This window comes from Dendrobium catenatum, unplaced genomic scaffold, assembly GCF_001605985.2.
Source record: "Dendrobium catenatum unplaced genomic scaffold, ASM160598v2 original_scaffold_185271, whole genome shotgun sequence".
NCBI classification, from domain to species: Eukaryota; Viridiplantae; Streptophyta; class Magnoliopsida; order Asparagales; family Orchidaceae; genus Dendrobium; species Dendrobium catenatum.
The window spans coordinates 672,827-689,284 of NW_021503689.1; the positions used below are offsets into that span (position 1 = coordinate 672,827).

Sequence of the window (16,458 nt, forward strand, 5' to 3'; positions counted from 1 at the left end):
ATAATAAAGAATAAGAAAATGATGGAGGGGAACAAATTACCTAAATATACAAATGATAAGCAATTTTTTAATTTTTTTAGGGAGGGGGTTAGGTGGCTCCGCCCCTGCTTCGCTTTTATCACATTTTACTTGTCATCGTTCGTTATTGATTAAGATAAAAAAAAAAAATGAAACATTAGCTCACGAATGAGAGCTCGATGGTTAGGCTCAAGGTGTGCTAGCACAAGCTTTAGCGGAGTTAAACTCAACCATAGTTGGGCTAAGGAGAGGGGAGGTCAATAGGAGGTGATTGAGCATATGTAATGGCATTAGATGGATAGGCGATAGTCCTTTTTTTCTCGTTGTGTCCGACAAATTTGTTAATGAAAATTTATAGTGCTAAATAACATTAATTAAAAAAATTATTTGCTAAACATATAAACTGCAAAATTTTGGGTTCTCTGCATGTAAATACTCCTAAAAATATATATTTTAATACATAACACAATATATCTAATATCTAAATTTCAATGCTTTTATTTATATAAGATATTTTCATATTAGTGATGTAATCACATCAAAACATATAAAGAATATGCATGAATATTTCATATTTAGAAGTTAATATGCGTAATATATTTATGTAATTTAAAAATTGGTTGTTATGTAGCTAAGTATTAAAATTGATATGTTATCAAAAATTTATGTTGAACGGGCATGAATCACGAGATAATATCAAGTCATAAACTTTCAAAATTAAATATGGGACCATCCGAACTCCTATTTCAACAAACTTACAGTAAAATTGAATGCCTCAAAATACAAATCCAACTACACCAAATTTGATTCAATCCGAGCACAAATGGGCTCAAATTGAAGACCCGGAACTCGTCTAGAAAGTTCAAATCATAAATTAAATGATCAAACAATTTCAAAACGTGACATGCTTATAGTTGAATCGAGCGACTTGACGAGACGAATCCAACGAGCCTAAGATCGCATCATTATGATATCATTAAGACATTCCAATACCCAGTAAACGGTCTACGATCAAGGGGATCAACTTCTATCGTCCATTCAAACCACTCTCAACTTACTCTTGATTTCCCTTTTATTTACTAGTCATGTAACTTTTAGAAAATTATAAATAAACTCCTTATTTCACATGGAAATGGACCCAAACAAGGAAACAAGGAAGAAAATGAAGGAAAAGAAACTAGAGTCTACTCGCTACCAAACTCCTCCTCGATCACCATCGGACTTCCATCCGGCCACCAATTGACGACGGACTTCCGCCCAACCACCGACTGACGCCGGATTTCCTCCCGACCACCAAATATCTTCGAATTTTCGTCTGATCTCCATTCGTCACTAGATTTCAACATAACAGTTGACTATTGTAATATGATCATCCACAATTTCAATGATGAATTGATCTCTTGTAATATATTCAAACTCTAGTTGAATCATTTCAACTGGGAATGACCCCATAGTTTTTCCATTTTCCAGGATTTTTCACATATAAAATATTGTGTTTCGGAATTCCATATTTGTGTGCTAGATATTCATACGATGAGATAAAAAATTCTAACTCTATCATTGCGTATATTCTAGCCCTCAACAAAAATAATTGTTAAATATATGAATAAATATATAAGAATTATGTATATATATATCCAAAATAAAATTTGAATGCCTCAATAAATTATAAATATATAAGAACATAAAACTATGGTTAAAAGAATGCAAGAAAAAACTAATTATGCCAAATGATTTTGTTAGACGAATCAATAAAAATGTTATTTAAGCCGTGTATTTTTATTGATATATTTAAAAAATTAGATATCAAATGTGTTTTTCTTTAATACATTTGAAAGAGAGCATTGGCCTATCAAATGAGACTTGCAAATTTTCTTCTTTTTTTTTTAATAAAATTTCTATAAGACAATATCACCATTTCTCTCTCTCTCTCTCTCTCTCATACAATTCACATGGATCGCATCTCTGTAAGGCTAAATTATTACCTGCGGTTATCAGACGTTATTCGCAGGCCAATCAATACACGTCACATCATTAATATGATAAGTATCATTATTGTATACCGCTATGTATCGAGTGACGTGAGACGTCCTTATCAATGGAGGACAATCTGATGACCACACATAATAATCTCTTATTGACGGAGGACAATCTGATGGCCACACATAATAATCTCTTCTTTTGTAAGAAAATTATCCCAATAGCACTTTTTTTTAGTGCCCTAGAATGTCCACTTTGCTCATTAAGTTTATAACCAAAAATTAATGTAATTAATGTTCTAACTTCTTTTACTTTTTTTTTCTTAGGCAATACTTCTATTACTGTCAATGAGATCTTTGGTGGTTAAACAAGAAGTACCACACTGCAATGGCTTAGACGTTGTGCTAACTTCTGTTAGCATGCAGTGATGCGGATAAAATTTGATTTTTATTTGTTTTACACTGGCCTTGAATTTCGCCAATCAAGTCTTGAGCAATAAGATTAAGGTTTCATTTGGGATCACTTTTTTATTGCTTCTTTAATTAAGCAGCTTTTTATTACAAAAATTTTAGTACAAAAATTTGATTTTTATACTAAAAAGTTGTTTTAAGAAGCAATAAGAAAATAGTTTCAAACACTTTATAGTACAAAAATTTATAATTCAAAAAAATATTTTCATTAAAAAACTTATTTAAAAAAACATATAGAAAGCTATCCTAAATGAGGCCTAAGCGTTAATATATCACCAAAACATTGCTTAATCAAACAAGAATATCAATAAATATTGGAATTAGAAACTAAGGTTAAATTTAGGTCATCGAAACTGCAATTTCAACAAACATAGTTGAATTAGACATCTCGACTAAACAAATGCAATCACATAAAAATTTAAGTACTAATGAAAATTTTAAGATATTAATACGAAGATCAAACAATGTTCAAATCTTGCATCTTTATAATCAAATTGAATATCTGGACAAAACAAATTCCAAGAACATAAGATCATTAATTTAGAGGAGTGGAGGAATTAGAATTTTATATGTGGGGCATGAAAAATTTTGAACACTAAAAAACCCTCAACCCTTTTCATCCGAGCACGAAATCTTTTTTTGTTAGACTTATTATAAAAATGATAAATTTTATAATAAGTACATATTCATATTCTTCTTACATGATACCTACAGTTTCTTCATCCGACTCTTCATATTTTGAAATCGTTGTGCAATCACTTCATTTTCAATGATATTAAAAATATTTTTTCAATATAAGCAATCAAACAATTATTCATCCAAGAGTCTCACAAACGATTGTGCAAGAGATTCTATATAGCTTTCATGATGAATAATGCTCATTTGATTATTGCTATAGCAATTAGTAATATCATAGTATAAGTAAAAAAATGAAAGGGTAAATATCATTTTTCTTAGTCTTCGTCATTTTTATTTTTTTGAAAGTTCTCCAATTCCTTTAAAATTGTTAAATGAATAAATAGATAAAAAAAGAGGATCCCGCATCAATGATAAAAGCCTATAATATAACGATATATATTTATATTTGAAAAATCTTACGGATAAAATTTGGTTATATGTATCAATATTTATTTAATAAAAATTAAATATAAGTCTAATGGATTATCAAATATGCCGCACACATAAGCAACTCAATGTTTATCTTATCAAATTTATTATTAAGCTCTTGAACTTTTATATATATATATATAATTGAATAAAATAACTTAATTTTATAATGATATTCATTTGTGGTTGCTTGAGAATGACACCTCGATCTCCCTAGCATTATAAAATTATCAATCATATTTGGAACGATTAAATTATTCTTCAAACAAATAACACTGACTTTCACTAACAAAGTATTCATTCGATCATCTCTCATATTTTGTAGCCTTTGTTTAAAACTTTTGTCAGTATCATAAAATTTATAATATTTTGATCCTTTATTTATAAAACATGAGATAACTCATTTACTACTCCCAATATATTTCATTATATACAAAATAAAAATAAATTCAAAATATTGCATTGCATTAAGTAGGGCTTTTGTTCACTATTTGATCCATCTTGAAATATTATATCAAGAACATCAATAATAGACCCATAAAAACATAATTTTAATGATAAGATAAATAACCATAGCTGATAGCACTACAAGCCCCAATGTGAATCTCGAGCTCGTTGAAGACCCATTTCCTTGTTCAAACCTTTACATTTGAAAACTTCACCACTTCGAAGTTGTTGTATTATCTTGTCATATTGTATCGATCACTTGCAGTTGATCTCATCTTTTACAAAAACTACTGATTATATTTTTCAAGTAATTAGATATAGTATTGAAAAGCAAAACACATCTTCAACATGATTTTTAGCCACATCAATCAATGCAATTAGAGATGACGTGCAAAGCATTGCATATAAATTATATAATAAGCTTAACCATTTTCTTTTATAATCAATAATTTTCGCCGAATAAATGCACCAATCATGTTATTGGCGTTGTCATAACCCAGAAGACTTATCTGTTGTGTACTCAACACATATTTTGTTAGGAGCAAGGTTGTGAATAATCGCACCGAACATAGAATCGAAAGAAGGAGAGGTTCACGGTTTAATGGTTCGAACGAGGTCAAAGAAAGGTTGAACAGTGACCTAATAATTATGAAAATTATTTAAATAAAATTTAAATAGTAAAAATAATTATATAATAATACAATTTTCAATTAAAATTTAAATTGAATTTACACATTAGTTATATCTTATGTAAGTTTAAATTTAAACAACATCAATATTTAAATTTAATTCAAATTTAACAAAAATTTAACTTACATATAAATTTATTATTAATTTATGTTATATGTTTAAATATAATTTAAACCTATGAATTATATATTAAATTCATAATATAAATTTTCATTTATAAATTATAAAAGTTAGATCATTTATTATCAATAATTAATTAATTTTATAATACGTAAAATAATAAATGAAATATATAATTAAATTAATCATTATTAATTAAAAATAATACTATTTATATCATAAAAAACTATTTAAAATATATTAGTTTATGTTGGAAACTTAAAAAGTAAAAACTTCACATTTGCTTTAGTCACACATCAATTCGGAATTTCCAACTTTGTAAATTTTATTATGTATTTTCTTGAGTTTGTATGAAGATGAGAACCTCCACATTCAAGTGATTTAGTCATGTCAAATAATAAACTTGAATTTTTTAATAAATGAAATAAAATTAAAAAAAAATTAAAATTAAAGTTAAAATGAGTCGATCTGGTTTTGATTTTAAGTTGTTAGATACCGGTCAGAGTCAAATGCAAAACTGATTTTAATTAATAATCAACCAAGTCTTATAGAACAGGATTCAAGAGTGGAATTGATCTATATGAATCTAATTTTTTTTTAAAAAAAATTAGGAACATCGAACAAACTTTTTTGAAGTATCAAAACAGAGGTTTCCTTCCATGACTATGCAAGTTCTAATAAAAGTGTTCGATCAAGATGATTCTTTTATCAACATAAGTAATGCGTATAACTACTTACTCTTTTATTGATACATCTCACGACTCATTCAATAATGAGAAATAGATCATTACTTAATTTGTTCGTGGTGAGATTCACAGTTTCGATGGCAGCATGATGAGTAATTTCATTTTTAATATTAAAGCAATAAATTAATTATTTTTTAGGTATTCTCTATTCCTACTATTCTTATACTTTCATTATGTGATCTAAGGAAGTGAAAAAGTGCTAAAAAAATTTCTTGATTTTCTGATTCTTCATATTCAACATAACTACGAAAAGTTAATCTTTGATGTAGCAGAAATCGGACACAATCAATAACAGTAGTTAAATGAGTTTTGTAATATGTTTGATTTTGATTGGAAGGTATAGCTTGTAATAAAGAATATAATATCTTTAATACGTCATGCAAAAATTATCTTGATTAGGCACAAATCTCAAGGCAAAAATCAAGTTGGAAACTTCAAAAATTAAATCCGGGATCACATGAACTCTGATTTCAGCAAACTTACAGTCAAAATGAGCGTCTCGGAAATACGAACCCAACGACACCAAATTTGACTCAATCTGAGCCCAAATGAGTCCAAATCAAGGACCCAAAGCACTGTTGGAAGGTTCAAACCACAATTTGAGTTACCAAACGGTCTCCGATTTTGGCGAGCTTATAGTCGAATCGAACGGCTCGACGAGACGAATCCAACGAGCCTAAGATCGCCAGATTCCAACATCACTAAAGCCTTCAAATGGCTGACGAACGGTATATGATCAAAGGATTCAATATCAACCGTCCATTCAAACCACTCCCAATTCGCCCCTGATCTCACATATATTTACAAGCCATGTCACTCCAGAAAAACTATAAATAGAGTCTTCATTCTACACAAAGGGGACTCAACTGAAGAGAGAGAATAAGAAGGGAAGAAGAGGAAAAAGGGGAAAAGGATAATCCTCTCCTCCTCGACCACCGCCGGAGCTCTTCCCCCCGCTTGAATACGCCGGGATTCTGCGTGATATTCGGGAGAACGGAGGAATTCTGCCCAACTTCCACGTGATGCTGAAATTCTTCCTAATTTATAACAGAGTTCCCTCTTGACGCCGAAACTCCGCCCAAATGAAGCCGGAGTTCTCCTCTGCCATCAACAGACGTCGGACTTCTACCCGACGTCGGACCTTCACTTTTCGTCAAGTTTATACCCGACGCTGAACTTCTATCGGTTATCGGACTTCGCTGGACGTCTACGCAAAGATGGAATTTTTTCCATTGTTGGACTTCTACCTGACAATGTCCTTCTGATCTTCGTCGTCAGACTACAGTCTTTCCGACCTCCGTCGCCCATCGACTACGGTCCTCCTGACTTACATCGCCCACCGACTACAAGCCTTCCGACCTCCGTCGCCCGCCGACTACGGTCCTCCCGACCAAATGAACATGTCAATAGTGATTCTTTGTATTCACATCATGTAATGTACTCTATAAAATGTACATCAAGCTAAGGTCTTCTCCCAAGGAAGGGCCTCACTTGTAATCGACTACAATACTAGTGGATTCATTCAAATTGGGCTAGGCCCCGTGGTTTTTCCCCCTTTTCAGGGGGTTTCCACGTAAAAATTTTGGTGTCTCATAAATGCTAGACCCTCTCTCTTATCTGATTACGTGCTGGATTTTCGTACAATGCTAAGACGATAAACTTTATATTTCTCTACCGCCGCGAATTCTCCTGGACGCAACAATCTTGTTTTTAATTCATTAGATCTTCAAAGTTTACCCACGCAATATTATGAGAACTGACTTCTCCAACATTGACTTGGAATCTCTCCTTTGTTTTCTAATTTTGAAATCACTTTGTATTGAAGCTATTACCATCTGCTTGCTTTGTTATTTCTCGTTTATAAAGACAACAAAATAAGCAATAAACTGTATCCTTGGTGATATTATATTCTATTCATTCTTTGTAATCAATAAGCCAGCCATGTATGATTAAACCAACATAATGTATTTCCAATGTGAATTTGCACAAATTCATGATCCTAAGGCTGAAAAGATACTTTTATAAGTATGTTCTTCTCAATATATCCCTATCAATTGGATAATAATAATAATTTTTTTCTTAATTTAGGATCAACCGATAAATCATAAAAAATTTCAAATGAAAATATTTGGATTATGCATTAGTATTAATGAGGGCTAGAACATTCACAGTGTTAGAGTGATATAGAGTTTAGCATTTAAGCTTTGTATGAAAATTCAACATATAGACATATAAGAGAGGGAGATGCAAGAGTCGTAAGAGGCATCAAGATTTTTACGTGGAAATCTTGAAAAGGAAAAAAACTATGGGGCATGACCCACTTGAAATGAATCCACTAGTATTTGTTGTTAATTATAAATATTGGCTCAATGTATAAAATATACATCATATTGCTTAGTTGGGGTTGGAAGAATCCAATGATATGTAAGCTACTCTCAAGTGATTGTTGGCTTATTCATTCGATCGGTAGAATCTTAGTCGGGCGACGATGATCGGAAGGACTGTAGTTATTGGTGATGGAGGTCAGAGAGATTGTAGTCGGGCAATAGAGATTGGACAGATCTTAGTAATCATGTGATGGTGGTCAGAAGGACCGTAGTATGCGAGTGACAGTGATTGGAGGGACCATAGTTGATAAGCGACAAAGGAAGGAGGGATGGTAGTCGGGAGGCAACGAAGGTTTGAATTCGACCGTAGTCATGGGCCAAAGAAGTTATGAGAGACCTTAGTTGGCGGGCGATGGAGGTCGGAGCAACTGTATTCAGTAGATGATGGTGGTCAGAGAGACTGTAGTTGGTGGATAACAGAGGTCAGAGGGATCCTAATTAAAGTGATCGTAGTCAGCGAACGACAATGATCGAAGGGACAATAGGCAATGGCCAATGGGCGATGAAGGTCGAAAGAGTATAGTCAGCAAATGACATAACCCAGAGGGACCGTAGTCGGCTGGCGATGGAGGTCGAAGTGACCATAGTTGGTGGGCGATGGAGATTTTGGAGGGACCATAGTTAGCAACCTTCAGTGATAGGAGGGATTGTAGTTAGCGGATGATGGTGGTTGAAGGGATTGCAGTTGGTGAGTGACAATGGTCTGAGATAGCGAAGTTTGTGGCCAATAAACGCCCAGGAACGATCAACAGGCGGATGGTGGTCTGACTACAATCAGCAGAAGTTTATTTATGGTGGTGCTTGGAGGAACTCAAGATCCTTGAAGCCTCAAGGCTCTCTCCAATATCCAACCAAAAGGTTTAAGCCTCCCTTTTATGTGTGAAGTTGGGGTCTATTTATAGATTTTTTTAGAATGGCATGTCCCGTAAATTTGAAAAAGATCTAGGACAAATTCAAAATGCTCCATTGGATGGCCCATAATGATCCCCTAAATCATAGAGCATTTTTCAAGTATTTATGTGCCCAAATGATGTTAGAATTAAGCGATCTTAGGCTCATTGGATTCGTCTCATCGAGCCGATCAATTCAATTATAAGCATGTCATATTTTGATATCATCTATTCTTAATGTTTTGAAGCTTCCAAACATACTTTGGTCCTTTAATTTGGACCCATGTGGGCTCGGATTGGACCGATTTTGGTGTTGTTGGGTTTCGTCTTCCTTAGTTGTTCAATTTGACTATAAAAGTTTGTTCAAATTGGAGTTTGGATGCTCCCGAATTTAGCTTTGAAAGTTGCCAACTTAAATATGCCCTGAGCTTCGTGCCAGATAAATACGATTTTTGATGACGTATCAAGTATCATCACAATTGACATATTCTCAACTATATTAGCATTTTTTTTTAAGTATCTCTCTATATCTATGACATAAAATATTTATCTATGGCATTAGTACATTCGTCAATTATGCCTAGAGATATTATTTATAAATAATTAATGAGATACACAAATGGAATCACTTCAACGGAACAAAGCCCTATAATCTTAAGACGGAAGAGTATTTCAAACTGAAAATTTCTTTAAATTGAAAATTAATAAAGATATGAACTCAGAATCGCACGTGCGGTGACATAAAATTAGGTAAAAGAAAAAAAAGACGACATAATTAAAATGCTTTAAACGAACCGATTAACTTCAACGCTAGCTTTTTTGTACGAAGCATTATTTTTGACGGTGTGACTAATTTCCAGTAAATTAAATCTCATGCATTCTTATTAGGCGTACAATAATGAGAGATACATAGGAGGGAGGGAGGGAGGTATGCAATCTGATGACATTATCAATAACCTCCAAAATAGCTGGCAATATATATAATGGCGATATGGCACCCACTGCCGTTTTATTTTGACGTACATATGTGCATTATTATTCTAGCTCAATTATTAATTCATTCATTGATGGCCGAAATGTATTATTTCTGTTGATCGATCATCGATTATAAGTTTGCTTGGGACAAGTTTCCAACGAACCCAAAGCCGACGATGAGGAATGAAAGCGACTGAGGAAGTATGTAGTAGTAGTAGGCCTTTACTCGATAGGCGATGTCATAAGACGCACATATGACGAGGAATGCACCCAGAACAAGCTCCGTTACATTTAATCTGCATGCAGTACATATCCCATTCCCATTCATTCATTAAACGTACGTACGTAGTAATTAATATATAAAATGGGATATACCTCTCCCATAACTTGCTTTTCGGCTTCTTATGATCAGCTTTCATACCATTCTGCATATTGTTGCTTCCAAACTTCTCGGTAACAATCCATTCCTTCACTCTCCCTGCTTCTAACAATCCGATGTACACCGCTTTGCATCGATGGAAGGACATCACTTGCTCGAACAAAATCCATAACAAAACCAGATGAATGGAACTGTCGTTGTGCGTATATTTGTATGCGTACACATGCTATACAAATTAATATATAGACCAAGGTATATATTGGTGCATGCAAAGCTAAGAAAATTCCTTATATATATATTACATGTTGATAAATTGTAATTAATATTTATATATGCTTAATCAATTTGAAGGAATAGATAATTAGATCGAGAGCCAAACCTTGGGGTTGTTACTGAGCTGAGAATGGTAATTGTTGTAGGAATGTAGACCACCGCCCACTTCGGAATCACTACTTGAGGGAAAAAAATTGAAATTGGGATCACTATGGTGTAGAAGAAGAATGTGACATTATGACATATAATCTTCCGAGCAAAGAAGAAGCTGTACAACAAATACAATTTCTTCCATATCGTCGCATTCTGCATGCAGTTTAATCAAATCATTATAATTAATAAATATACATTCTTAACATAACTTAAATATAATAATTAATGATAAAAATTTGAAGTCCAATTAATTACCTTAGCTGCAATAATCTCAAAAGTCATATGTCTCAATAAATTTGCAGGTCCACAGGACCAGCGATGCTGTTGATATCTATAGGCCTTAAAGGTGCAAGGTAGTTCACTTTTGACCTACCAACATACCCAAAAAGGCATGCCTTAATACATTAATTAATTCACATGAAACATGCTTGCATTTTAACAAACACTTAATTATTGGTGCTGGCTAGCTGTTCTTAAAATAATTTTTTAGTAGAAAAATTAAAAATTTGGCAATAAAAACCTGCTTTAAGTCCCAAATAAAGCCTAAGTCTAATACGCAAACTTTATCCTCCTTGATTTTATAATTAATTAATTAGTGTGATGGGCAGCTAGCAATATGTGATTAAAGCTAGAGAAAGGAGATAAATTAATTAGAAGACTGGCCGGTTTAATTAGCTAGGTAGTTTGATATATATTATAATGAGACGGGGCATGCATATATATTGGATGGGAATACCTTAATATGACCAGCAAAGATAAATTTCCAGCCTTTAAGACTTGCTCTAACTGCTAAATCCATGTCTTCTACTGTAGTTCTCTCGTTCCAACCACCAGCTTCCTTTATGGCCATGATGCGCCATATTCCACCAGTCCCTAAATTTAATTTGTCCAATTTGGACATTATAATTGTTCATTAAAACTAACAAACTATAGCTAATGCACCATTATCCTATAATAAAACCGTGGTCGGTCGGATAAATTCTTGAAAAAAATTACCATTAAAGCCAAAAAATGCAAAGGTTGATGAGCCTGCTTCTTGCTCCACCTTGAAATGGTAATCCAATGACATCTCTTGAATTCTTGTCATCAGACACTCATCGGCATTCACTACATCGCAATAATAAATGAATCACAAAAAAATTGAATTTAAAAATAAAAATCTCACGCACATAAACGACAACCACAGATCGAAGAATTAATTAAGCAAATTAAGAAAGAGCTTAATTAGTTACCAAACTTCCATCGTGCCTGGACGAGAGCAATTTTGGGGTTGTGTATGAGAAATGGAATCGTTTGTTTGAGAAAATCACAAGTTGGTTGATGATCAGCATCAAATATGGCTACATATTCGCATTTTTGCACATAGCTGCTTTTCATCCCATCCTTCAAAGCACCGGCCTTGTAACCTTTTCTATGATCCCTTGTTTCTAGATTTATATTAATCCCATTTCTTTTCCATTTCTCACATTCATCCTTCACCAATTCCTTACAAAATTAAATTTAAAAAAATTTATATTTAGTGTACGTAGAAACAGGCATAGTTTTAGTTCAGACTATCTTTATTAAATATTGCTAAAAAAACCTCAAGATAGTTAAGTTTGCTTTAAAATTAATACAATATATAAAAATTTAATTAATTTTTATAATTAATACACTTATATCAAATTAATACGCATATTATTAGTCAATTTTCTTTGGGGCGAAAAATATTTATTCTGCATAAGCTACTATTAAGTATTAACTAACGGTTTTTTAGAAAACTAACTATGCCCAGTGTGGAGGGATAAGTTGATGGCTACACTTAAGGAAAGACAAACATTCAGTGTACGAACAAGTCATGTGCATTGGAGGCATAAACACGTGGGCTGCAGACTTTGCCCATGGGCTTAGGCCCACTGGATCTGTCTTATGTTGAACAAGAAAAGGGACCGAATCTCAAATAGTGGTGCCAACACAACATCATTCATTTACCTGCCCATTTATTTTAGTTTCTTGCGTATTTACTGGGACGCCGTACCTGATGGCTACTCGTTCATTCATTTTTTTTTACTATTAGAAGGGCCTTTTTGTTAGAGCCTCCATTGATTGCTTTATGCGTCTAATGTTGTTTTGTTTTTTTTCTCAAAAAAATCTCTAAAAAACTACTATGTCTAACATATAACGTAAATAATCCATTAGTTATGAGATCAACTTATATCAATTACATAATTTTCATAGTACTACGAGCGTGTTGACAATTTATATAAATTAAAACAAGGTTATATCTATATATATATATATACATATAAAGAAACGTGGAATGACTCATTACACTATTGTTTAAAGTATAGGAAATTATTTTTTTATAAATTTAAATGATATATTTTATGTTATGTCATTCATTACTAAAAAATAACATAAATAAATAAAAAATAATAATATTGTGACAGTCAAAAATACCCTGACAACGAAATCAGTTGAGTCATCGAGAACTTGGATGACAAGACGATCAGACGGCCAAAGAAGATTGCATGCTGCACGAATGGCCACATTATAAACCTGAATATCAGTGCATAATGTTGTATAATTAGAAAAAGAAATCATAATATTTTACATAAAATTAGAATAATGGCATCATCCTCATACTCGGCCACAAAAAAAAATCCTCATACTCGGCCACATATACTTTTGCCGTTTTAATTTCCAATATTTTCAATTATTAATAACATAGATTGGTGGGATAATACACAACTATCTAGAAATATATTTAATATGGCTCAGAAAACTTGAGTTAATTTTTTCACTGCATAATTAATAATTTTTAATAATTTTTAATGGTGGTTAAAATATATCTGATATTTACATTTTATCAAGTGAAAAATATTTATAAAAGTATTGGCAGTTTGGCACTAGCTAAGATCTCTATGGCAGGCAATCAGCAAAGGTTATGTTAGATAGTGGGCTTCAATGATAATATTTTCTGTACGATCTAAAATATTTATAATGATAGAGATAAGTATTTTAATTCTTATATTTTGAAGAATGGTCCATCACATACTCACGTGATATATATATATATATATATATACTCTGACCTAGCTCAATTTTAATGAATTCCGAGGCTTTAAATTCATTATTTAATGGAAAAGGCTGGTTATAGGTTGATGATGAACAGAAGTTTCTTACTGAGCGGAGAGGTTCTTGAAATAACCGAGAAAGAAGATGAAGACAGGAATAGAATAAAGTAAAGAATTCTTTATTATTGTCTAATCAAATACAATTCTAATTAGCTGCACACCTATAAGATGCTAATGACATATTATTACAAATATGATATACACAGCTCTCCTTAGCTTATTGGTTGAGAGCTTAGACTTTCAACTAAGAGATTTAGGATTCGAGTCTATGTGTTTGCGTTGTGTGTGTGAGCTTGTCTTAAATGACTTAAATATCCCAAAAAAAAAAAAAAATATACTATTTTAGATAAACTAAATATATTATATTTTGTCCTCTAACAATTTTCAAGGAAAAAAAACTAAATTATTATCATTAAATGTATGAAAGAATTGTATGTTGCTGAAATATTTAATAATTAAAAAAATATATATCAAATGAAAATAAGTAGCTAATAAATATTAAAAAAAAAAGTAGAGTGGATCAGTCGATTTAATATATCTGATAAGCGCATGAACACAAATAAAAAAACAAAGTTGACCGCGAGAATTATAAATAATCAGTGGATAATAATGCATTATGAAGATATATATAATATTATTTGAAAAAAGGACAGAGGATGATGAGGAGAAGTGAAGGTCCACCTGACGCTCGTTGAAAAGAGGGATTTGGATGAGGACCATTGGATGGTTATCGATGGATCCCTGCTGCATCTCCTCATCGAAGTGGTCGGGAAATGGCTCCCAGCGGTACACTTTCGATGGGCTACGGCCGGCGAGCCTGACGAAGAGGCTGACGGCGCCCATAAATATCTTTTCCAAAACCATTATTACAGACATAACCAGACACATCGCCACCGCGAGGCGCAGCGCCGGCACCAATGCCGACTCCCTCACCACCTCCCACGCCCACCGAATCCACTGCACAACCTTCCTGATCACCACCTCACTTTCTTCTTCTTCTTCTCCTTCTTCAACATAATAATTATTAGCTCCCCCTAAAATGAAAGCTAAAAGCGAAGCAAGCAAGTGTCTGCTGCCGCCGCCCGCATTGGAAGCTGCAATCGTAAAATTGGATACAATGCGCATATAATTAATATAATTAAGTACATAGAGTTTGACGCTAGCTAATTATATATCTAATTAATTAATTCGTTAAACATACCTTCCATGCGCGCTTAAGTAGTATAGTATAAATTTTGCTGCTTAATTGGACGCTAGCAGTTAGAGCGTGGTAGCTTAATTCCTCCGACTTAATCTTCTGAATAGCTAGGCCAGGGTAGCCTGCAGAGGAGTTGCTGGAAATCGATATTAGTTAGTTTAGAGATCGATCAGGATCGATCGATAAATAAAAAAATGAACTCCTAATTCAGTTATAAAGGTTTTTGGCTACATGCATTGTGTGGTGCTGGCCATGTGTGGATACAGTTTCTCGGGGCCCCTGCAACTTGATCAACTCTCCCTATTATTTAATCAAATAAATTCGTATATGTGGGGCTTTAAATTACTACATATATAAACTGTAATTATATAATGTCTATGTATAACTATATATTAATTCGGAGCTCTCATGACCTTTGAATAAGGTAAATATATGGTTATATGTGAAACATGAATATGTTCAAAGAAGAGTACTAAAGAGCTAGCACATAACCTATTTTACATGAAAAGGTATCCAATTAAGGAAGTGCTAACGCAATCGTTTGATGGAGAAGCGTGGAGGCACTTCAACCATAACATATACAACAATTTCTTCACAAATACATAATATTTGGCTTGGTATATGATCAGATAAAATCAATGATTTTGGTCAGTCTAATGTTCCGTGTATATATAGTTGTATACAATCTTACACTTCGATTGTCGACAAATTAATCTATATTCCTATCATTAATTAATCATTCTAGGTTTAAAAAGTCCTACAACAAATTTTAAAGGCTTTTTGAGCTGGCCACTAATTGATAATGAAAATATTTTGTAATAAAGAAGTATTCACGTACTTATGATAAATTTTATTAGCATATAACTTTCTCATCGATCTGAGGTGCTACAAAGATCAATATAGCACGAATCAGATAACTTGTTATGAACTGAGTTCAATCTCATAAGTGTCATGTTCATTTTTATCTCAATGAATATTTCTACGTATTTTTTTCTGCATTATATCATTTCATAAGGGTCATTTGTAGGGGTGTCAAAACTAGGTTTCGGGTTGGGTTTGGGTCAAACCCGGAACTAACCCGGGTTCAAACGAGTTGACCCTAACCCGACCCAGGTAGGTAAACAAGTAGGAAATTCGAACCCAGACCCGACTCGGCAGGTTGTAGGGTTTACCAGACCTGACACGAGAAGGCGGGCGCAAACACGAGCGGCAGGCTGCGGGTGGGCTCAAACACGAACGACCTGGCACGGACTCGAGCGGGCTGGCGCGGCCGTGCGGGCAGGTGCGCGGGCACCAATGCGCGCGGGAGGGGTGTGTGTGTATATAAAATTCTTCCATGAAGTTACTAACAGATCGACTACTTTGAATGCTAGGCTGATACTAGTGATATAATATTTGTTCATTGTCCGTTGGCAAGGATTGAGATCGAAGAAGCTGCTTCATCCTATACCAGCTTCGGACCTGCCCACGACCTTCTTGTCAGCGACATTGCAATAAATGAAGCCACCA

At 33.3% G+C, this 16,458-nt stretch overlaps 1 protein-coding gene across 4 annotated transcripts; it reads right to left on the reverse strand.

Annotated features, from left to right (window-relative positions):
- Positions 1–9,708: 9,708 nt before the first annotated feature.
- Positions 9,709–15,146, reverse strand: LOC110108619 (probable glucomannan 4-beta-mannosyltransferase 11). Of its 4 annotated transcripts, none has more exons than XM_020839332.2 (10): positions 14,953–15,145; positions 14,433–14,845; positions 13,075–13,173; positions 11,868–12,120; positions 11,632–11,742; positions 11,372–11,508; positions 10,891–11,004; positions 10,589–10,788; positions 10,206–10,400; positions 9,709–10,126 (listed from the first exon to the last, which is right to left on the reverse strand). In XM_020839332.2, exons 1-10 carry the CDS (start codon positions 14,957–14,959, stop codon positions 9,961–9,963), a joined length of 1,695 nt encoding a protein of 564 aa, XP_020694991.1. In that variant the 5' UTR covers positions 14,960–15,145; the 3' UTR covers positions 9,709–9,960. The 4 variants fall into 4 exon arrangements, with proteins under 4 accessions (XP_020694991.1, XP_020694992.1, XP_020694994.1 ...); XM_020839335.2 differs by having other exon boundaries at positions 10,025–10,126; positions 10,206–10,359; positions 14,953–15,146; XM_020839333.2 differs by lacking the exon at positions 13,075–13,173 and having other exon boundaries at positions 9,715–10,126.
- Positions 15,147–16,458: the final 1,312 nt, after the last annotated feature.